The 24,469-nt window shown below is 41.8% G+C and overlaps 1 protein-coding gene, 1 non-coding gene and 1 pseudogene across 4 annotated transcripts in view; 1 reads left to right on the forward strand and 2 right to left on the reverse strand.

The window, feature by feature from the left end:
- Window positions 1-24,469, reverse strand: part of FANCD2 (FA complementation group D2) — a 76,043-nt gene that overhangs the window by 39,738 nt on the left and 11,836 nt on the right. For all 3 annotated transcript variants that reach the window (XM_025377276.1, XM_025377275.1, XM_025377274.1), the window contains exons 8-18: window positions 21,962-22,040; window positions 21,466-21,590; window positions 19,654-19,741; window positions 18,688-18,792; window positions 18,196-18,296; window positions 17,439-17,547; window positions 17,169-17,204; window positions 12,005-12,148; window positions 10,685-10,819; window positions 8,752-8,883; window positions 5,332-5,442 (exon numbers count right to left, since the gene is read on the reverse strand). In XM_025377276.1, coding sequence (XP_025233061.1) covers window positions 5,332-5,442; window positions 8,752-8,883; window positions 10,685-10,819; window positions 12,005-12,148; window positions 17,169-17,204; window positions 17,439-17,547; window positions 18,196-18,296; window positions 18,688-18,792; window positions 19,654-19,741; window positions 21,466-21,590; window positions 21,962-22,040 — 1,165 coding nt within the window. The remainder of the gene's footprint in view (window positions 1-5,331; window positions 5,443-8,751; window positions 8,884-10,684; window positions 10,820-12,004; window positions 12,149-17,168; window positions 17,205-17,438; window positions 17,548-18,195; window positions 18,297-18,687; window positions 18,793-19,653; window positions 19,742-21,465; window positions 21,591-21,961; window positions 22,041-24,469) is intronic.
- LOC112619266 lies at window positions 1,254-1,600 on the forward strand (annotated as a pseudogene).
- Window positions 23,656-23,758, reverse strand: LOC112619850. Its single transcript, XR_003118348.1, has one exon. It is a non-coding gene; the product is annotated as a U6 spliceosomal RNA (small nuclear RNA).

The raw sequence follows: 24,469 nt of genomic DNA on the forward strand, positions 1-24,469 counted from the left end.
ACAGGGTTTCACTGTGTTAGCCAGGATGGTCTCGATCTCTTGACCTCATGATCTACCCGCCTCAGCCTCCCAAAGTGCTGGGATTACAGGTGTGAGCCACCGCGCCTGGCCAATAATACCTTTTATTATTATTTCTATAAGGATATGAAAATTATAACGTTGATGACTGCTCAGCTAAAATAATGAACTAGAATAAAATACTCAGGTAAAGATTTAAACATGGAGGCAAGGCTGGGTGAAGTGGCTCATACCTGTCATCCTAACACTTTGGGAGGCTGAGGCGGCTGAATTGCTTGAACCCAGGAGTTCAAGACCAGCCTGGTAACATGGCAAAACCTCGTTTCTACAGAAAATACAAAAACTAGCCAGCTGTGGTAGTGCATGCCTGAGGTCCTGGCTACTGGGAACGCTGGGGTGGGAGGATCACCTGAGCCTGGGAAGTCAAAAATACAGTGAGTCAGGATCACGCCACTATACTCTAGCTTGGGTGACAGAGCCAGACACTGTCTCAAAATAAAATAAAATAAATAAACATTGCTGAAAAACTTTAAAGACATAAGCAAATGGAAAGAGCTATTGTCTTTGTGGACTGGAAGACACTCAATATTGTTAAGATGACAATACCATTCAAAGTGATTCAGCACAATCCTTATCAAAGTCCCACAACACGTTTTGCAGAAATAGAAAGATCCACACCAAAATTCACATGGAATTTCACAGGACCCCAAACTGCCAAAACCTTGAAAAAAAACAAGTTGGAGGGCTCACACTTCCTGATTTCAATATTAATACAAAGCTACAGTAGTCAAAACAGTGTGGTGATGGCAGGACAGACATATAAACCAATGAAACAGAACACAGAGTTCAAAGATAAGCCTTCATATATGTGACAAATTGATTTTTGACAAGGGTTCCAAAATCATTTCAATGGTGAATGGACCATCTTTTCAACAAATGGCACTGGAAAAACTGGATATCCATCTGCAAAAGAATGAAGTTAAATCCTTAAAATATTAAAATATGCTATATACAAAAATTAACACAAAGTGGATCAAAGACCTGAATTTAAGAGCTAAAACTTTCTCTTAGAAGAAAATAAAAGAAAACCTTCATGACCTTGGATTCTGCAATGGTATCTTAAGTATGACAACCAAAAGGACAAGCAACACAGGAAAAAAAATTGATAGAGTGTGGGTCGCATAGCTTTGGAGTGGCAACCTTTGTGGCGTCAGTGACGATAAAGAGAATTAAATATGGGTGATGTTGAGAAAGGTAAGAAGATTTTTGTTAAGAAGTGTGCCCAGTGCCACACGGTAGAAAAGGGAGGCAAGCACAAGACTGGGCCTAATCTCCATGGTCTCTTCGCGCGGAAGACAGGTCAGGCCATTGGATTCTCTTACACAGACGCCAAGAAGAACAAAGGCATCACCTGGGGAGAGGATAAACTGATGGAGTATTTGGAGAATCCCAAAAAGAAAAATGATCTTTGCCGGAATTAAGAAGGCAGAAGGGGAAGACTTGATAACTTATCTCAAAAAAGCTACTAATGAGTAATAATTGGCCACTGCCTTATTTATTACAAAACAAATGTCTCATGACTTTTTTATGTGCACCATACTTTAATAGATCTCATATACCAGAATTCAGATCATGAATGACTGACAGAATATTTTGTTGGGTGGTCCTCATTTAAAACTAAGATTGGCTTGTGGTTAAATGAATATTTTCAGTTTTTTGAATTTTAATAGTAATTCCAATTCAGTAAATGGTATCACTGTTTACCCCTTCTAAAAATATGATTAGACTTCGTTAGTAACGTTCAACTTTTCACAAAGACGGCGAGTGCCATCTTAAAACTTAACAGAGGTCGGGCGCAGTAGCTCACGCCTGTAATCACAGCACTTTGAGAGGCTGAGACAGGCAGATCATGAGGTCAAGAGACTGAGATCATCTTGGCCAACATGGTGAAACCCCGTCTCTACTAAAAATACAAAAATTAACTGGGTATTGTGGCATGTGCCCGTAGTCCCAGCTACAGGGGAGGCGGAGGCAGAAGAATTGCTTGAACCTGGGAGGCGGAGGTTGGAGTGAGCAGAGATTGCGCCACTGCACTCCAGCCTAGCGATACAGTGAGACTCCATCTCAAAAAAAAAAAAAAAAAGAAAAAGAAAAAAAAAAAGATAAATTTGACTTTATTGAAACTAAATACTTTTGGGCATCAAAGGACACTATCAAGGGAGTAAAAACCCATAGAATGGGAGAAAATATTTGCAAATCATATATCTGATAAGGGATCAATATCCAGAATATATAAATAACTCCTATACCTCAATGGCGACAAAAACCTAATATAAAAATGGGCAAAGGGCTGAGCACAGTGACTCGTGCCTGTGATGCCAGCACTTTGGGAGGCAGAGGTGGGTGGATCTCCTGAGCTCAAGAGTTCCAGACCAGTCTGAGTAACATGACGAAACCTCATGTCTACCAAAATTACAAAAAATTAGCTGGGCATGGTAGTGTGTGCACCTGTGGTCCCAGCTACTCAGGAGGCTGACATGGGAGGATCGCTTGAGCCTAGGAGGTGGAGGTTGCAGTGAGCCAAGATCACACCACTGCACTCCAAAGTGTGTGACAGAGTGAGACTCCATCTCTAAAACAAAACAAACAAAAATGGGTAAAGGACTTGAATAGACATTTCTACAAAAATATAGAAATGGCCAAGAAGTATGTGAAAAGATGCTTAACATCATTAGTCATTAGGAAATGCAAATCAAACCACAATGAGATACCACTTCGTACTCATCAGGATGATTATAATTAAAAAATAGGGCCTGGCGAGGTGGCAGGTACCTGTAGTCCCAGGTACTCAGGAGGCTGAGTTGGGAAGACTGCTTAAGCACAGGATTTTCAGGTTGCAGTGAAGTATGATCACGCCACTGCACTGCAGCTTGGGTGACAGAGCAAGACCCTATCTAAAAAAAATAATAATTTTTTAAATTAATTAATTAATAAAAATCAAAAGAAATTTTTAAGAAAGGAAAATAAATGTTGGCCAGGATATGGAGAAATTGGAACCTACATACGTTGTTGGTGGGAATGTAAAATTGTGCAGCTGCTATGGAAAGCTGTTTGGTGGTTCCTCAAAATGGTAAACATATGGTCATCATATGATCAAGCAATTCCACTCTTAGAAATATACCCTAAAGAACTGAAGATAGGGACTCAAACAAATATTTGTAAACCAATAGTCACAGCAACATTATTCAAATGGCCAAAAGGTGGAAACAACCCAATAGTCCATCAATGGATGAATGGATAAACAAAATGTGTTATAAACAAAGAATGGGGGCTGGGCGCAGTGGCTCACGCCTGCAGTCCTAGCACTTTGGGAGGCCAAGGCAGGTGGATCTCCTGAGGTGAGGAGTTCGAGAGCAGCCTGGCCAATATGGCAAAATCCCATCTCTACTAAAAATATAAAACTTAGCCAGGCGTGGTGGTGCACGCCTATAACCCCTATAACTTGGGAGGCTAAGGCAAGAGAATTGCTTGAACCCAGGAGGCAGAGGTTATGGTAAGCCGAGATTGTGCCATTGCACTCAAGCCTAGGTGACAGAGTGAGACTCCGTCTCTACAAAACAAAACAAAACAACAACAAAAACAAAGAATGGAATTGTTACAGCTGTAATGGGAATAAAGTTCTGATGCATGCTACAACATACATGAACCTTGAAAATATTATGCTAAGTGAAATAAGTGAGACACAAAAGGATACATATCGTATGATTCCATTTATATGAGGCATCTAGAATGAACGAATCCACAGACAGAATGTGATTAGTGATTATTAAGGGTGGGGAGAGGAAGATGGTGAATTATTGCCTAATGGGTACAAAGTTTGCTTGGGACGATCAGAAAGTTCTAGAAATGGATAGTGGTAATGGTTGTATAACACTGTGAATATACTTAATGCTACTAAATTGTACCCTTAAAAACAGCTTAAATATTCTATTTTATGTTATGTGTATTTTATCAAAATTCAAAAATAAAATACAATGATGAAGTAGCTTTATATTGCTGATTTGAAGGAATCTCCAAAATAAACTGCTAAATGCAAAAGGTAAGATGTAGAACAATAAGGGAAAGGAAACTACAGGTAAATACAAATTTGTAAATTCTGAGAATGTCTCAGAAGGTTATAAAGTGGAAGACAAACCAGGTGCCTAGAGGAGAGAAGAAGTGAGAGTTATTTTTCAATGGATACCCTTCTATATGTTTTGAATTTTGTATGACACATGTATATTACCTAGTCCCAAAAAATTTTTTTTAATTAAAAAAATGTGCTGACTGGGGATCCAAGAAAGGGGGAAAAAAAAAGAAAAAATATGCTGGTTGTTCAAAGCCACAGTCCAGTATGAATTATTGCCATAAGGTAGCACTAAAGATACAAACGAGTTACAAGTTATGATTCCAATCTAATCTCTTCCTTTTGTTTTATTTATTTATTTAGAGATAGAGTCTCATTCTCTTGCCCAGGCTGGAGTGCAATGGCACAATCATGGCTCACTGGAGCCTCAACTCCCAGGGCTCAATGGATCCTCCCACCTCAGCCTCCTGAGTAGCTAGGATTACAGGTGTGTGCCACCACACCTGGCTAATTTCTGTATGTTTTTGTAGAAACAGGGTTTCACCATGGTGCCCAGGCTGGTCTCAAACTCCTGGGCACATGTGATTCGCCTGCCTTGGCCTCTCAAAGTGCTGGGATTACAGCCTGGCTTTTTCAGTGAATGGTGTCCACAAACGAAAGCAAGCCCACGTGAAGTTCACATTAGATGGAGATGTTTCTTAGGAAACAAGGCAATTCTGTGTCCCCACTGCACTCAGAACCTGAACAGTTTCATGGTTATCTTATCACAGACCCAACTCTTCCCTAATAAACAAAGCTTTTCGAGGGCAGAGGATCTAATATATCAGTGCCTGGCACAGGATAGGCACTTAATGTTTGTGGTAAGAATTAAAAAATGCTGGTACTATGGCTATTTCCACTACTATACACTAGCAAATCTATCATTTGCTTGTTTGGTTTTTTTTCCTAGCAAATTTCAAGTAAAGGGGTTTAAAATTAATACAAAATAGGAAAAATACAAAAATTAGCCGAGTATGGTGGCATGTGCCTGTAGTCCCAGCTACCTGGGAGGCTGAGGCAGGATAATCGCTTGAACCCAGGAGGCGGAGGTTGTACTGAGCCGAGATCATGCCAACTGCACTCCAGTCTAGGAGACAGAGCTAGACTCCGTTTCAAAAAAAAAAATCTTTCCCAACATTGCCTCTTACCTGGATGTGGCTGCTGGCTTCATTCTGTTTACTAAATGCCAGTGTGCTGAGAACATAGAAGAGTTTTCGTATTTGCTGAGGGGATATGTTATCCAGATAATCTAAAATGCCCTGTGGAAAAAATGATGCGAACAATGAGGCTAGCAGCTAACATTTTTCCCTTAAAAATCAAAACATTAAAATCCCTGTAAAAGAGGCACACATAGATAGCCAGGTATCTAAAACTTTTTAGCTCCCTTAAAAGCTCAAGTTCTAAAAGCTATGCTCAGAGCCCAAAGGTTTGATAGACTGGAAATAAACTGAGAAAACTCTTCCAGCTTTCTAAGTCTCTTATTATCAGAGACTAGGAACTAACTATCAGGAAAGATAAAGTTATCCTCTTCACTCTAAACCACAATCCTGGGCTTTAGTCGTCTACTGCTTAGTCATTCTAATGCACCTCCCAGTTCTCGGTATTCTTTACCTCCACCTTTCCCCTTTTTTCAGTGAAAACAATATTCTACCAAAAGTTATGTCTTTACCCTATTCCTTGCCATATTATCCCTTCCCAGCTTCTACTCCATGAATTATTTCTCCTTTCTCTACAGATCTGGAAGGAGTCACAAGGAAACTACTTACTTTGCGACCGTGGGAAAAGTCTCAGCTTTTCTCATCTGTAACATGGCGATAATAATAGCTATACTACCTTTCATGGTTTGTCTGAGGATAAAGTAATAAAACAGCTTTGAAAACTTTTAATTAATTTCTGAAAAATCTCCATTTCTTCCTCTCTATTGAATGCTTTCTCTCAGCCTACAAGCAATCTCAAGCCTCCTCATCTAAAAAAATCTCCCTTGCAGCCAGGTGCGGTGGCTCACGCTTGTAATCCCAGCACTTTGGGAGGCCGAGACAGGCAGATCACGAAGTCAGGAGATTGAGACCATCCTGGCTAACACAGTCAAACCCTGTCTCTATAAAAAATACCAAAAATTAGCCAGGCGTGGTGGCGGGCACCTGTAGTCCCAGCTACTCGGGAGGCTGAGGCAGGAGAACGGTGTGAACCCGGGAGGCGGAGCTTGCAGTGAGCCAAGATCGTGCCACTGCACTCCAGCCTAGGGGACAGAGCGAGACTCTGTCTCAAAAAATAAAAAAATCTCCCTTGCAATTAGCTTCTTTCTCAAGCTACTTTTCTTATTCTGTCCTCCTTGATGCTTCTCAACATTGACTCTATTCCCCAAGTCTTCAAGTTACTGCTCTCTGGCTTCCAACCTTATAATTCAATTAACACTGTTCTCTCAGAGGTTGCCAGAGGTATCATAATTGCCAAAGACAATAGCCTCTGCTCCACCTTCAACCTCTACAGTATCCAGCACTGAGATAAATCCCTCGCTCTTTTTTTGTTTGTTTGTTTGTTTTGACAGAGTTTCGCTCTTCTCGCCTAAGCTGGAGTGTGATGGCATGATCTCAGCTCACTGCAGCCTCCACCTCCTGGGTTCAAATGATTCTCCTGCCTCAGCCTCCCAAGTAGCTGGAATTACAGGCATGCACCACCACGCCCGACTAATTTTTGTATTTTTAGTAGAGGAGGGGGTTTCTCCGTGTTGGTCAGGCTGGTCTCGAACTCCCAACCTCAGGTGATCCGTCCGCCTCGGCCTCCCAAAGTGCTGGGATTACAGGCGTGAGCCACCGTGCCCAGCTGTCCTCTTCTAAGCTTCTATGGTCTTCTGCCTCAAAATTACCTCAGTTGAGCTCACATTTATATGGTTCTGAATACCCAAACTAAATCTTCCACCAAAGGGTGCCCCACAGGGTTCCAAACCAGAATTTCCAACTATCCACTAACCATCTACATGTGGCTATCCCATAGTGAACTCATCATACTTCCTACAGAAGACGCACTCCCCTCCTGGTCTCCGGAAACAGCACAACCATCCACCTGGTTTCCTAACACGAAAAACTAGGACCTAGTTTTCCTGTTTCTCATTGCCACATATTCTCTCTCTTCTTTTTTTTTTTTGAGACGGAGTCTTGCTCTGTCGCCCAGGCTGGAGTGCAGTGGCATGATCTCGGCTCACTGCAAGCTCCGCCTCCCAGGTTCAAGTCATTCTCCTGCCTCAGCCTCCAGAGGAGCTGGGACTACAGGTGCCCACCACCACGCCCAGCTAATTTTTGTGTTTTTAGTAGAGACGGGGTTTCACCGTGTTAGCCAGGATGGTCTCAATCTCCTGACCTCGTGATCTGCCCATCTTGGCCTCCCAAAGTGCTGGGATTACAGGCATGAGCCACTGCACCTGCCACATATTCTTTTTTTTTTTTTTTTTTTGAGACAGAGTCTTGCTCTGTCACCCAGGCTGGAGTGCAGTGGCCGGATCTCAGCTCACTGCAAGCTCCGCCTCCCGGGTTCACGCCATTCTCCTGCCTCAGCCTCCCGAGTAACTGGGACTACAGGCGCCCGCCACCTCGCCCGGCTAGTTTTTTGTATTTTTTTTTTTGGTAGAGACGGGGTTTCACCGTGTTAGTCAGGCTGGTCTCGATCTCCTGACCTCGTGATCCGCCCGTCTCGGCCTCCCTAAGTGCTGGGATTACAGGCGTGAGCCACTGCGCCCGGCACATATTCTTAACAGTCACCAAGTCATGTTAATTCTAACACCAAACTGTCTTTTAAGCCATCATTTCTTCTACATTCCCGTGAGTAAAATCTGGCCCTTACTCTCACTCCCTTAGACCCTTTCAGCAGTCTCTAATCCACCCATCATATAGCCTACTGAGTTATCTCTGAATGCTGAGCAGATTAAGTCAACTCTGTGTAAAAACTGGTAATAGCTCCCTATTGTCTAGAAAATAAAGTTGAAACTCTTTAGCATGTTATTTGAGACTCTTTGCAAATGGACCTGTCCTATGTCTTACCAGCCTCGCCTCCCATCACTCTTCTCCATATATATCCTATTCTCCAGTCATGCTTGTTTGCTTCTCATTCCTCAGTCATACCACTGACTTGGGCACCAGCTTGTTTCTGCTCAAACTCTTCTCTGCCTAGAACACACTTCCCATACTTTCTCTTGTCAGCCATTCCCATCCTTCAGCAATCACTCAAATTGTCTCTTTGAAGAATTCTCCAGCTTCCCAGGCTAAATTTAATTATTCTTGCTCTGTTTTAGCTATAGTACTTTACCAGAGAATTCACCATGTTGTATTTATAGTGACTTGCTTAGGTGTCTTAGTCTTTAACATTAAAGGCAAGGACTTACTTTACACCCACAGCACCCAGAATAAAGCTTAGCCTGTAGGTTAGGCATAAAGAAGTGTTTGCTGAATGAATCAACACATAGATAGAATAGTCACTTTTTATTTATATTACTTGCCCATCATCTCACCTCCTTCCCACCTCCTCCCACCAATTACAGTATTCAATATCTAAAGTAAAAGAAGCCAATAAGATACCTTTACAAAGACAGCATTCATCATCATAGCAGACGGGTTTAACACTACCAACTCTAGGAGGACATCTAACGCAGTATCAACTTCAGCTTCATTCCCACTGCAGATATGGGTCACTAAGGCACCAACCACCTCCTATACAGAGGAGAGTCAACAGGACAATGTAAAACAAAATATGGGATGGCCATTCTAAAGGGATTCACCCCCAAGGCCTCTCCAATCTCTACTTCATTAAAATCACAATCAACCCAATCCCATCATCTATTATCTAGTTTTCATTAATGTTGGCTTCAGGAGATTTAGGAATATGCCAGTGTAACTTTAGCATCCTGTCTTGACCTATTTCCCATATTTTATCGGTGAGCACTATCTAAGCCCTCCTGATTTTGCTCCTTGGCATAGTTTTCCTCTTTCTTGTTCCCACATGGGTTAAATTTTACCCTTTGCAAGTTGAGGTTGTACAAGATCAGTTGAAATTTCTCAAAATGATGGCACTCAAGGAACTAAAAGCGGCCGGGAGCGGTGGCTCAAGCCTGTAATCCCAGCACTTTGGGAGGCCGAGACGGGCAGATCACGAGGTCAGGAGATTGAGACCAGCCTGGCTAACACGGTGAAACCCCGTCTCTACCAAAAAAATACAAAAAACTAGCCGGGCGAGGTGGCGGGCGCCTATAGTCCCAGCTACTCGGGAGGCTGAGGCAGGAGAATGGCGTAGACCCAGGAGGCGGAGCTTGCAGTGAGCTGAGATCCGGCCACTGCACTCCAGCCTGGGCGACAGAGCGAGACTCCGACTCAAAAAAAAAAAAAAAAACAAAAAAAACAAAAAACTAGCTGGGCGAGGTGGCGGGCGCCTGTAGTCCCAGCTACTTGAGAGGCTGAGGCAGGAGAATGGCGTAAACCCCGGAGGCGGAGCTTGCAGTGAGCTGAGATCCGGCCACTGCACTCCAGCCTGGGTGACAGAGCGAGACTCCGTCTCAAAAAAAAAAAAAAAGAACTAAAAGCTTTAAAGATTTTCTTTATATAGTACAGGCTAGACTTGCATGTTTCCAAGCAAACATGGATCATGATAGGGTCTCTAAGACATTAAGAGGGTTCAAAAATGTCTTAGATGCCATTCTCCCTTTATACTGTCGCTGTGTAATAGTCATAACAGAATTATATTCTCAACTGCAGCAGCTACCTCATGTTAGCTGCAACTACTGCTCTACTTTAAATGTTTAAAATCTTTTTACAAATCTTCATTTTAAAATTTCCATTCAAATGTGTTTTAACATTGTCAATAATAGGAAGAATATATGTAAAAATACAAAATAAGACACTGTTCTTTACTTGCTTTCATAAACATTTTCCACAAATACAGTCCCTCCTCTCTGGATATATGCTGTTAAAATGTGTCTTGGCTGGGCCTGATGGCTCATGCCTGTAATCTCAGCACTTTGAGAGGCCAGGGCAGGCAGATCACCTGAGGTCAGGAGTTCGAGACCAGCCTGGCCAACATGGTGAAACCGTCTCTACTAAAAATACAAAAAATTAGCCAGCTGTGGTGGTGTGTGCCTTTAATCACAGCTATTCAGGAGGCTGAGACAGGAGAATCGCTTGAACCTGGGAGGCGAAAGTTGCAGTGAGCCGAGATCACGCCACTGCACTCCAGCCTGGACATGAAGAGCAAAACTCCGTCTCAAAACAAAACAAGTGTCTCATGTTTTGAAATAGATCTGGATCTTAATTTCAGACAGAATTTTAGAGCTCAGAACACAGAGTTAGATCCACCAGTCAAGTCTCTTCATTTCATCAAGGCTGGGACTAGAATTGAGCTTTCCTGAGTCCCAGTTCAGAGTTCCTTCCCCTTCAGTAAGTTCCAATCAACAAAAAATAAACATCAGATTATTTTCCCTTCCCCTGTTCCCTCCTTGCCAAAATAAAAGCTTCAACATACCTGCTGGCAATACGTGTCAAAAAACTTAAATGCATATTTGTATAGGAGACTGCCAAATGAAATTATACTCTGGTCTAGAGAGTGAAGCAAACTCTGAGCCAGCGACAGAATGGATGAACACATATCCTTAAGAACCTTGAGTGGGGAAGAGTACAGAGAGAAAAGGAGCTATAAGAAGCAGTTAGTACACAAGCTAAGAGTTGCTTATCCTTTTGGAATGTCAGACTTCTCCTCTCTAACTCTCATTTTAACTTGAGAAATCTTAATCTTTGCTTTACACAAAAATAATCCTTCACCATTCCGAGATTACTCTCAGCATCAGTGGGATTCCACGTTTGGATAATAATTGACCTTTAAGCTCAAAGAAGTTAAATTATAAGCCTAATAGTACGTTCCTATCTGCTCAATTTGGGATTGGAGGCCAGCTCTTCTAAATTCCAGTTTCCCCATGCAATCACACTACCCCCCCAGGGATGTTCCACCTTGCTTATAATTTGAAGTTGGTCTATAAGGTTCAATGCTAACTAAACTGATTTTTTTTAAAAGAAGATCAAGAAGAGAAGTGATCATACCCTACCAATAATGCAATATACATAGACATTAATAGACCCAGACTAACCAGTTAATAAACATAGCTTCTTTATTGATACCGTAAGTTTTAAAAATCTTATACTCAGCTGGGTATAATGCTTTATTGGGGAAAATACAATGAAAAATTACATATAGTTTCTGTGTCTAGAAAATTATAGCCCAAAACATATACAACTGGCAGAAATAAACACAGAAAGAACTGCAAGATAAAATAATACAACTGCTAAATCTATACCTAAATGTAAAATTTAAGACCCAATGAGGTATTCTCATGAGCTCCTAACCCAAACCCCAAACGACTGGCCCATCCAGTTTTCTAAGTTCTATACTGTTAATACCCTGAATGTTCAGCTGGCAAAACACTATTCCCAGCTTATAAAATTCCACTTTGAATAATTTACATTTCCAGAGGAATTATCACCTAAATTCCACAGTTTTGAATGGCCAAAGAGTGATAGTTCAAATAGGTTCATATTTACGTTTCTACTAGTTTCTACAGGCTGGTCCTTTACCCCTCAAGGTTTCTGTAAGCTACTTAAATAGGATACGGACGGTCAGTTTGTCAAAGTTGCAAACTGCATTGAGATAGACAATTAAAATAATTAATGCAAAAATAAAATTCAAAAATCTCAATGGGTTTGAACAATGGACTGAAATAAGATAAAATTTTACATGGGAGCTATAAAGCTTTCCGTTTTAGATTAAAGATCAATAGTCTCTGACACTTACTAAGTAATGAACAGAGAATGTACTCTGGAGCAGCTGTTCTTGAATGCAGCCTGATCGAATCTTATTTCTTAGCACCCTTTCAATGTACTTCTTTGTCTGAGTATTGGTGCTATAGATGATGAAAAGCATCACCAGGTCAAACACCTATTGTCAATAAATAGGCAATAATAGAAAAACAGTTAACAAATCAGTACATTCGCTACAATTAAACAGCAGCCTTTCCCCGTTAAAACACAGAATGGATAATGCTCATTTGTTCCACACACTCCCCTGGGAGTATCTACACTTTTCACAAAACCCAGAAATATTTTTCAGAGAAATAAAGTGCCACAACTATTAACCACTAGTACCTCTTAAGAATACAGAGCAGCCGGGCGCGGTGGCTCACGCCTGTAATCCCAGCTCTCAGGGAGGCAGAGGTGAGAGGATAGCTTGAGCCCAGGAGTTCGAGACCTGCCTGGGTAATATAGCGAGACCCCGTTCTCCACAAAAAGGAAACCAACCAAAAAAAAATACAAGAATACAGAGCAGGCCGGGCATGGTGGCTCATGCCTGTAATCCCAGCACTTTGGGAGGCCAAGGCAGGCAGATCACAAGGTCAGGAGATCGAGACCATCCTGGCTAATACGGTGAAACCCCGTCTCTACTAAAAACATAAAAAATTAGCCGGGTGTGGCGGCGTGCGCCTGTAGTCCCAGCTGCTGGGGAGGCTGAGGCAGGAGAATGGTGTGAACCCGGGAGGCGGAGCTTGCAGTGAGCCGAGATCGCGCCACTGCACTCCAGCCTGGGCGACTAAGCGAGACTCTGTCTCAAAAAAAAAAAAAAAAAAAAAAGAATACAGAGCAATATACATGAAAGTGATATTATTACAGATGTAACTCTGAACATTTTGACATTTATTAAAAGAAAGATTCAATCACTTGCCAACTCCAGTGTGTATTTGTTGTCAACTACAGTATGTATTTTCACTATTATTAGGAAAATTACTAGGCCAGGCGAGGTGGCTCACGCCTGTAATCCCAGCAATTTGGGAGGCCGAGACAGGTGGATCATGAGGTCAGGAGTTCAAGACCAGCCTGGCCAAGATGCTGAAACTCCGTCTCCACTAAAAATACAAAACTTAGCCGGGCAACGTGGCACGCACCTGTAATCCCAGCTAGTTGGGAAGCTGAGGCAGGAGAATTGCTTGAACCCGGGTACCAGAGGTTGCAGTGAGCCAAGATCGAGCCACTGCATTGGAGCCTGGGTGACAGAGCAAGAACTTGTATCAAAAAAAAAAAAAAAAGGAAAATTACTTTGTAAAAATTGGAAAGACTATAAATGCCCATCAATACGGGAAAGGTTCAATAAATTATGATAGAGTTATTTTAATTTTTGGACTATTACACAGTCATCAAAAAGAATAAGCCATGCAGGGTATGGTGGCTCATGCCTGTAATCCCAGCACTTTGGGAGGCTGAGGTGGGCAGATTACCTGAGGTCAGGAGTTTGAGACTAGCCTGGCCAACATGGTGAAGCCCCATCTCTACCAAAAATACTCACAAAAAAATTAGTCAGTCATGGTGGCAGGTGCCTGTAATCCCAGCTACTTGGGAAGCTGTGGCAAGTGAATCACTTATACCTGGGAGGTGGAGGTTACGGTGAGCCAAGATTATGCCATTGCACTCTAGCCTAAGTGACAGAGCAAAGCTCTATCTAAAAAAAAAAATTTTTAATTAAAAAATTAACAAACAAACAAAAAGAATAAACTAGACCAGGGGTCCGCAACCCCTGGACCACAGAGTCTGTGGTCTGCTAGGAACCAAGCTGCACAGCAGGAGGTGAGGGGCGGTCAAGTGGGCATTACCACCTGAGATCCTTCTCCTGTCAGAATAGCGGCAGCATTAGATTCTCATGGGAGTGTGAACCCTATTGTGAACTGCACATGCACTGATCTAGGCTGCACATTCCTTATGAGAATCTAAGTAGTGCCTGATGATCTAAGGTGAACTGTTTCATCCTGACTGTTCATGAACTGTTCATGCCCTGACACGATTTCATGATTTCATGGATGTGGAAAAACTCTCTTCCATGAAACCAGTCCCTGGTGCCAAAAAGGTTAGGGACTGCTGAGCCATACTATATTTTTTGACAGAGAAAAGACATTCCTGATATGAAGTGGAAAAAACAGCAACCTGCAAAAGGATAATCAGGCTGGGCATGGTGGCTCATGCCTATAATACCACTGCTTTGGGAGGCTGAGGAGGGAGGCTCACTTGAGCCCAGGAGGTGGAGGCAACAGTGAGCTATGATTGTGCCACTGCACTCCAGCCTGGTGACAGAGTGAGACCCTGTCTCTTTAAACAACACCACCACCACCCATAATCATAGTTAAGATTCTGCTTTTGTAAAAACAATATATAAACATATATATGTGTAGGTATAAGAGTACACCTGTACTTCCACGCAATTACAGCTTGTATATGAAGAGAAAAAATTTAGGATGATTATCCCTGAGGAATGGGACAGAGAGTGGAGAAAAACTGTATTTTTTACATCTGCAGTTTCCTTGTGGGTTTTTCTCCACAATTAGCTTGTTTACCTAAGTTTAAAAAAGAAAAATTTGAGGGCTGGGAGCAGTGGCTTATGCCTATAATCCCAGCACTTTGGGAGGCCCAAGCAGGAGGATCACTTGAAGCTAAAAAGTTGAGACCATGCCGGGTGCAGTAGCTCACGCCTGTAATCCCAGCACTTTGGCAGGCTGAGGCAGGCAGATCACGAGGTCAGGAGGTCAAGACCATCCTGGCTAACACGGTGAAACTCTGTCTCTACTAAAAATACAAAAAAAAAAAAAAATTAGCCAGGCGAGGTTGCAGGCACCTGTAGTCCCAGCTACTCAGGAGGCTGAGGCAGGAGAATGGCATGAACCCGGGAGGCGGAGCTTGCAGTAAGCCGAGATCACGCCACTGCACTCCAGCCTGGGCGACAGAATGAGACTCCGTCTCAAAAAAAAAAAAAAAAAAAATTTCAGACCAGTCTGGGCAACACAGCAAGACCTCATCTATATAAAAAATAAAAAAATTGGCCTGGCATGGTGGGTCATACCTGTAATCCCAGCACTTTGGGAGGTTGAGGTGGGCAGATCACCTGAGGTCAGGAGTTTGAGACCAGCCTGGCCAACATGGTGAAATCCCGTCTCTACTAAAAATGCAAAAATTAGCTGGGCGTGGTGGCGGGCACCTATAATCCCAGCTACTAGGGAGGCTGAGGCAGGAGAACTGCTTAAACCCAGGGGGCGGAGGTTGTAGTGAGCTGAGATTGTGCCACATCACTCTAGCCTGGGCAAAAGAGCGAAACACCATCTCAAAAAAAAATAATAATAAAAATAATAAATAAATAAAAAAAACAATTAGCCAGGCCTGGTGGTGCTTGCCTGTAGTCCCAGCTACTCCGAAGACTGAGGTGGGAGGATCACTTGAACCCAGGAGTTTGAGGCTGCAGGGAGCTATGATGCTACCACTGCACTCCAGCTTGGGTGACAGAGCAAGACTTAGTCTCTTGAAAAACAAAACAAGACCAAAAAAGAGAAAACATTGGGAGTGTATTCAGGGCAACTTGAGTCTATGCTTCCAGGGGAAAAAAAAAAAAAAAAAAAAAAAAACAGTTAAAAAGGAAAGCAAGACAAACAAGAAAAAACAAAACAAATTTTACTGCTTCTCTTAACTGATTGTCCCACTCCTGAGGACACCAAAATTGAGAGTTATTAGACCAGAATACAGTCATTAAAGATAATAATGAAGACAAAGCAGACACTTGAAATATTTATGACAGGAGAAAAAATGCAAAGAAAAAAATAAGAATAGAAATTATATTTATACAATGATTACAAATATGTAAAAATAGGAATGCAGGCAGCCACGGTGGTAAATTTATGTTTATCCAAAACCAAAAACAGTGTGTTGGAGTACTTTGATACTTTTCACCAGAAAAAATTCTGAATTTTCATTGCTTTATTCGGCATCATGAAAGTTTTTAAGATAGTCATCCAAAAATTGGCTAACACAACTAACAAAAATCCCACAAAACAGATTCCAACCAAAGAAAAATCTTTAAAGGCAACCAATGAAAACCTAAGGAACTCAATCATCTGGCTTTTTTTTTTTTTTTTTGAGACGGAGTCTCGCTCTGTCGCCCAGGCTGGAGTGCAGTGGCGCGATCTCGGCTCACTGCAAGCTCCGCCTCCCGGGTTCACGCCATTCTCCGGCCTCAGCCTCCCGAGTAGCTGGGACTACAGGCGCCCGCCACCTCGCCCGGCTAGTTTTTTGTATTTCTTAATAGAGACGGGGTTTCACCGTGTTAGCCAGGATGGTCTCGATCTCCTGACCTCGTGATCCGCCCGTCTCGGCCTCCCAAAGTGCTGGGATTACAGGCTTGAGCCACCGTGCCCGGCCTGGCTTTTTTTTTTTTTTTGAGATGGAGTCTTGCACTGTTGCCCAGGCTGGAGTGCAGTGGTGCGTGACACCAGGCCAGGCTAATTTTTTTATTTTTTAATTTTCTTTTAGAGACAGGGTTTCGCTACATTGGCCAGGCTGGTCTCAAACTCCTGACCTCAGATGATCTGCCTCCCGAAGTACTGGGATTATAAATGTGAGCCACAGCACCCAGCCAACCATCTGGCTTTCTGATGGAAGGTACTTCTAGATTAGAGACGTAAGATCCAGTACCACTGCCTTGACAGTGGACAGACTGATTTACTCCAGTCAGGTCTACATGGGCAAAGTAAAATAAAACATGGAATGCCATTATCTTGACAGTGGTGCTGGGTGGAAGGAAGGGCAATTAGGCAGATACAGGGACCTGAGACTCAGGTGGTTATTTTCTTCATCTCATCGGTGGGGACTTGGCTTCTTTGACTGCATCTTGATATGCTTGGTTACACTGTTAGTATTTCCCCTTATGGATACTGTAGGCTTATTTTATAGCCAGAGTGAGTAGGGGCAGGCTATCTGGCCAGTCGCCCCCTCAGATTATCTTCCCCAGACAGCTAATGTTTATTAGAGCAACTAGAGAAGAGAAAAAAAGAGTGACTAGAGGGAGGGGAAAGAAAGAAAGCGGGAAGGCAAGCTAGCCAACGTCATTACTTTTACATCTGCAATGCTGAAAATGCATAGTACATGAACATTACCTTGTGTTCAGACACTGAGGCAGTGTTTTCAATTGCCTGAAAAAACAGGAGAGTCACAAAAATATTACGACACATCAGCGAAACATATTTCATCTTACTCAGCAAGCCCTGTTATGTCATCCAAGAGCCAATGTGTCCATATGGCAGCCATCAGCTATCATTTCCACTTGAATGACTTTTGAGATTTTTATTTCAAGCTACCTCAGTTATACATCTGTCACTAATTGCCACTCATTTCCTCCTTGATAATCAAAGTTCCAAAGATCTCACCTTAATCCAGGCTTCTGAAATGGTTTTCTCATATCTAATAGCTGACTTTATTACATCAAAGAGGAGAATAATACAGCTCTGATCGCTGCTTTCTTGATTTCCTGAGGAACTACAAGTAGCAGAGAGGAAAAAAAATTATTCTTACCTACCAGAAAAGAACTTACAAGATCTGAGTTCCTGCTTAGTAGCCATGTACACTGAAGCAAATGACAACCTCACATATAAGATGGCTAATAAACTTGCACTGTAGTCTGTCTGGAATTGATCTGAATCGCTAAGAAAACATATAAACGCATACATAATCACATACATATATGTAATTTGAAACACTATACAATACTAGATGTAAATGTCATAATAGTACCATTATTTGTAGTTGTAAGTTTTTTTTTTGAGACAGAGTCTTGCTCTGTCGCCCAGGCTGGAGTGCAGTGGCCAGATCTCAGCTCACTGCAAGCTCCGCCTCCCGGGTTTACGCCATTCTCCTGCCTCAGCCTCCTGAGTAGCTGGGACTACAGGCACCCGCCACGTCACCCGGCTAGTTTTTTGTATTTTTTAGTAGAGACAGGGTTTCACCGTGTTAGCCAGGATGGTCTTGATCTCCTGACCTCGTGATCCGCCTGTCTCGGCCTCCCAAAGTGCTGGGATTATAGGCGTGAACCACCGTGCCCAGCCTGTAGTTGTAAGTATTAAGCTCTAACTCTGACTGTGGGATGTCAGAAAATTGTGACATCCTATGTGAGGATGAGTTCTTTACCTTGCTCGTCCTTTACTTTTCAACTTTACTTGGGAAGCCTGTAACCGTGATGGCAAAACACAATGTTGCAGATCCAACTTCTCCCGAAGCTCAGAAATTACCTGCAGAAAATAAAATATTAACTATGGTTTTCTGCTTATTCATAATGGGTACGCACAGTCCAGTCTCTCAACCATGACAATCTCCTGAAAGACTGAGGAAGAAAAAATTTTAAATGTTGGACATTTTGAAAAATAGAGTTGTGAGAATAGTTAATGCAATGTCATAGAGCGTCATACCCAAAATTTCAGAATTCTGTGAGGTACTACACAGAAAGAGTAAATGTAACTTATAGCAGCTTATACAGAATAATGAATCTGTTGAATAGCTCCATTCTCTCCTCTGAATGCTATGCGGATTAGTCAGTATTCTCAGTCTGGGGACAGAGAAGAGCAATTGGCACTTATTAACTTAAGTTGCTTTATCTAGGTATGACGGGATATAAGAGCATACCTCAAGTGCATCCATGGCTGTTATGGAATGAAGAATGAACTTTATTATCACAGGTAAATCCTCCAATCTAATAGATGACAACTTATCCATCACCAACTGGCGAACCTAAAAATTAAAAGCACAAAAACTTAGTAAGTTTTAATGTCACTACCTCAACTTTGTACTGAACTGTTAGGTAACATTAGAAAAAAATCACTTCTCTTACTCCATTTTCCCACTTATAATTTAGGGGGAAAAAATTTTAGATGTTTCCTCAAATTAGAATCTTTTAGTTGTTAATACCACAGCTTCGTCAAAAACAGATGGGCAATAAATGTGAAACAGAGCTATTATCTTACATTCAGAGCCTAAATTCTCAACTGGCTACAGTAAGGCATAAAAAGTATTATTCCTATGGGAAGCAGGTATGATTCAGACAATACAGATTTCCACTCAAAACTTACTGCTTAAAAACAGACCTGTGGGCCGGCACAGTGGCTCAAGCCTGTAATCCCAGCACTTCGGGAGGCCGAGGTGGGTGGAAAACAAGGTCCAGAGTTCAAGACCAGCCTGGACAATATGGTGAAACCCAGTCTCTACTAAAATTACAAAAATTAGCCGGGCGTGGTGACAGGCGCCTGTAATCCCAGCTACTCGGGAGGCCGAGTCAGGGAACTGCTTGAAACTGGGAGGCAAGAGGTTGCAGTGAGCGGAGATCGCGCCACTGCACTCCAGCCTGGGCGACAGAGCAAGACTCCATCTCAAAAACAAACAAAACAAAAACAAAAACAAAAAAAACAACAGACCTGTGATTCTATCACAGAATAGCATCTGAAACTCACTGAGGTGGGGAAAAAAAAATATCAAATGTGATTCACTATGGTTTCAAAATGATATATTCATTACTCCCAAGGCAATGACTGAGTAACACTTGTTCTGGGAGGTTGGAAAGCTGGCTCAGTTTCTGGAAAGCTGAGTCTTTCCTACCTTCAACAGGAAGTTTGGATCAAGTCGGAGGCTGGAAAGGACATCCAAAATTGGGACAGTGAGTGAAGTATTCTCTATCAGTAGGTCACTGTGAATGGTAGAAAAACAAAAAAGTTATATAATTGTTTGAACAGAGCTGGGCAGACAATGACTTGAGAAAATCATTCATTACAGTATGGAAAGAAAGGACATACTTAGTTGCCATTAAATTACCATTTATAGTATGTTTCTTTAAAAATTGTTTTGACTGCAAAAAATAATACATGCTCATTATAAAAATTCAAATAATAAAAGTAGAAACAAGCCTTCCATCACAATCCCCACTACCCAGAGAACACCACTATTTAGTTTGGTACATATCCTTCCCCGCAAAAAGGAAAAAGAAAACACAAAACATTTACAATGAAATGTGATAAGTATCAGAGACACGTGTGCATGGTGCTACAGGAGCACAACGCAGTGAGGACAGTAATCGATTTTTTTTTTTTTTTTTTTGCTTTTTGAGACAGGGTCTTACTCTGATGCCCAGGCTCGAGTACAGTGGCGTGATCACAGTTCACTGTAGCTTCGACCTTCCATTCTCAATTGATCCTCCCATCTCAGCCTCCTGAGTAGCTAGAATTATAGGTCGTACCACCACACCCAGCTAAGTTTTGTATTTTTTGGAGAGACAGCTTTTTGCCCAAGCTGGTCTTGAATTCCTGGGCTCAAGTGACCCACCCACCTCAGCGGCCCAACATGCTGGGATTAAAGACATGAGTCACAGTGATAGATGCTAAAAGAAGACTATACAAAAGGAGATGAGCTGGCATCAGGCAGGTAAAGTGGGTGGCATAGTGCTTTGCCCATAGGGAGCATCCTGCCCAAAAGGACAAAGGCAAGAAATCATTGGATGTTTTGGAGGTAGCTGTGCACACAACTACACAAAAGGAAGTATCACAAACTGAATTTTTAAAAAACGCTTCTAGTACAATAAAAAGTTGCATTATGATGGAAACTTTATTACCTAGGGATATTGTTCACCCCTTCTTCAATACTGCCCTACCAATTACTATTTTTCAGATGAATGACAGCAAGCAATGGGTCTCTGCAAGGGGTCTGATGCAAGGTTGTGCATTAGAATGGATCACCTAGGAACCCAAAGAAGGTAGATGTTTAATAGGCTCCACAAATGATTTTAATGTGCAGTCAGGGTTAAGGACGCCCTGAAGAACACGTTAATGAAACTAAGGGATCATGGTCAACTTCTCCATTGGCCAAATTTAGATACCTAATCCTAAGCCAGACTTCACGCTCATAACAGGTATACCATTTAAAAGAAAGTATGTGGGGCCAGGCACAGTAGCTCACACTTGTAATCCCAGCACTTTGGGAGGCTGAGGCAGGTGGATCACAAGGTTAGGATATTGAGACTATCCAGGCTAACATGATGAAACCTCGTCTCTACTAAAAATACAAAAAAATTAGCCGGGCGTGGTGGCAGGCGCCTGTAGTCCCAGCTACTCGGGAGGCTGAGGCAGGAGAATAGCGTGAACCCAGGAGGTGGAGGTTGCAATGAGCTGAGATCGCACCACTGCACTCCAGCCTGGGTGACAAAGCAAGACTCTGTCTTAAAAAAAGAAGAAAGTACGTGGACCTATTCAAATATATACCTTTTTTTTTTTTAAGTCAAATCCCATACCCTACTCATGAAGGTGGGTATCATCTTCTTCTTAGATATAAGAGACCACATTACTACTGCTTTTTGAATACTGCAATGATAAAGTCCCCACAGTCGAGCCTCACTTAGATGGTGACAGAGTGTTTATCCACCTGAGTTCTTTCCCCACATCAGTGTGCTGGGAATCCCCTAGGATTTCAGGTAGGCTGGTGATGATGTCATGCTGCAGATTCTCTGGAGCAATACTGATCAGCTGCATGATCTTGGCGGTGAGGTCCTGCAGTAGAGGACACTATTAGAACTGCAGCACATTACCCAGAATAAAGAAACACTACCTACTTGTGAAATGCAGAGCTGAAATTATTTGAGAGATAAACATAGTTATTTATCTCTGTACTTTGAAAAAGAATCTTCCCAAATATTTAATTTATTTAATAAATGATACCTACTCTTCGTATTTAAACTTTTCTGATGAAATTAAAAGGTGAAATATCTATGATTCTCAAATGATGAAAATTAGAAAAAGCTAATGGATGGATGGATGGAAAAGTATGAATTTTCTGTTTAGAAAGAGAAAAAAAAATACAACTTCCAAAAGATATGAGAAACATACTCTTTAAATTCAAGAGACAAAGTCCGTAAGCCTACCTTGCCATCCACAACTCTGTCAAGCCACTTTAGTTGACTGACAATGAGTCGAGGTATGTTGATTTCATCACTGTTCTTGCTAAAATATTAGGAAGAGAAGACAGGGAACTTAGCCTTCCTGGCCAAAATAACAGCAAGCATTAATACTGCACAAAATATTTTAGCCATTCCATTAACATTTACTGAATACCTACTATGAATTTGGCACTGCACTAGACACACAAGTGATACCCAATATGCAGGAGATATATGCTTATGTATGTTGAGAAAAATGTCTAGAAAGTATGCTAAATATGAACAGTGGCTACATCCAGGGAGGGTTTAGAGAAAAGGGATGACAGGGCTAGACAGCATCTCTTAATAATAATTTTTAAAAAGATAACGTTAATAAATCTTAAAAACCAAATATGACAAATATTTTTAAAAGGTAAGACACTAATAACATCAACGCAGTAAGTGCTTAAAAAGGCAAGCATAAGTTGGGTGCGGTGGCTCATGCCTGTAATCTCAACACTTTGGGAGGCCAAGGTGGGCAGATCACATGAGGCCAGGAGTTCAAGACCAGCCTGGCCAACATGGTGAAACCTCGTCTCTACTAAAAATACAAAAAAATCAGCTGGGCATGATGGTGGGTACCTGTAATCCCAGCTACTCGGGAGGCTGAGGCAGGAGAATCGCTTGAACCCAGGAGGCGGAGGTTGCAGTGAGCTGAGATCGTGCCACTGCACTCCAGCCTGGGTGACAGAGCCAAGACTCTGTCTCGGAAAAAAAAAAAGACAAGCATATAGACAAGCTAAGGGAACACAGAAAGTCAAATTAGATTATATTCATAAAAGTACTAAAAACCATTTATAAATAAAGAAATGTTGGCTCAATTATCATTTTTCCAAAAATGATAGTTTCCGCCTTCCTTCAAGCCTCCTGTATCTAAACTTTTGGACCACTTCCACATCCTTGACAGCATGGTCCTTGTTATTGCAGCCAGTCTTAACTGAAAAAGATAAGCCAGGATGTAAGGCATCCAGCATGAGACATTTAGCTGAAACAAATTAGAAAAACCTTCAGTGGGTGCAGTGGCTCACTCCTGTAATCCCAGCACTTTGTGGGGCTGAGGCAGGCAGATCACTTGAGGTCAGGAGTTCAAGGACAGCCTGGCCAACGTCGTGAAAACCCGTATCTACTAAAAATATCAAAAATTAGCTGGGTATGGTGGTGCACACCTGTAATCCCAGCTACTCGGGGGGCTGAGGCAGGAGAATCACTTGAACCCAGGAGGCAGAGGTTGTAGTGAGCAAGATCGCGCCACCGTACTCCAGCCTGGCGACAGAGTGAGACTCTGTCTCAAAATAAATAAACCTTTAAACTTATTACTGTATCAAGACTCTGAAAAAATTAAAAAGGAGAACATAAAAATGACTATAATCCTGTCATTCCAGAAATGTACACTATTAACACGCATATGTATACATGTGTATCTTCTTTTTTAAACAAAATACTGGACTGCACTATTTATTGCAAAAACCGCAATTACTTTTGCACCAACCTAATATAAATGCTATGTGTAACCTGGTTTTGTTTTTTTCAATTAACATATGATATTAACTAGTTCTTTTTACAGTAATTAATGTACACATAATATTCCTATTTTTTGAACATCTCAATTATTCACATTTATTTTAAAGAGTAATCTTTTTCAATATATGGAACACTTCACAAATTTGGGTATCACCCTTGCAAAGGGGCCATGCTAATCTCTGTATTGTTCAATTTCAGTACATGTACTGCCAAAGCAAGCACTAAACTAATATATTTCATTTTCTTTTTTCTTTTTTTTTTGAGACGGAGTCTCGCTCTGTCTCCCAGGCTGGAGTGCAGTGGCCCGATCTCGGCTCACTACAACCTCCGCCTCCCGGGTTCAAGCGATTCTCCTGCCTCAGCCTCCCAAGTAGCTGGGACTCAGGCATCCGCCACCACTCCCAACTAATTTTTTTTTGTATTTTTAGTAGAGACGGGGTTTCGCCATATTGGCCAGGCTGGTCTCGAACTCCCGACCTTGTGATCTGCCCGCCGCAGCCTCCCAAAGTGCTGGGATTACAGGCGTGAGCCACCACGCCCGGCCAATATTATTTCATTTTCATTCACAGTTATTATCCTAGGATAAATTAGGAGACATGACATTAGGACTAAAGGGTATGCAAAATCTAAGGTTTTTGACACATACAATCTATTGCTCTTCAGACTCAATGCCTGAACTAATTTATATGCTCACTAGCAATGCACGAGCATGCCTATTCACTACACTCAACAAGGAGACCCTTTGAGAGTAGGAAAAAATGCCTTTATTTTACTGCTTAATAGTTATTATTTACTATTTTGATAATAGTGTTTTAAATTTGTGACTTTGCTAACAAAATTGAACTTTTTAAATATTCGATGTTCTTGCATTTCTTCTTTGTAAACTGTCTGTTCACAACCTTTGTCTACTTTTTTTTTTTTTTTTTTTTTTGA

This window comes from Theropithecus gelada, chromosome 2 (assembly GCF_003255815.1).
Source record: "Theropithecus gelada isolate Dixy chromosome 2, Tgel_1.0, whole genome shotgun sequence".
Classification (NCBI taxonomy): Eukaryota; Metazoa; Chordata; class Mammalia; order Primates; family Cercopithecidae; genus Theropithecus; species Theropithecus gelada.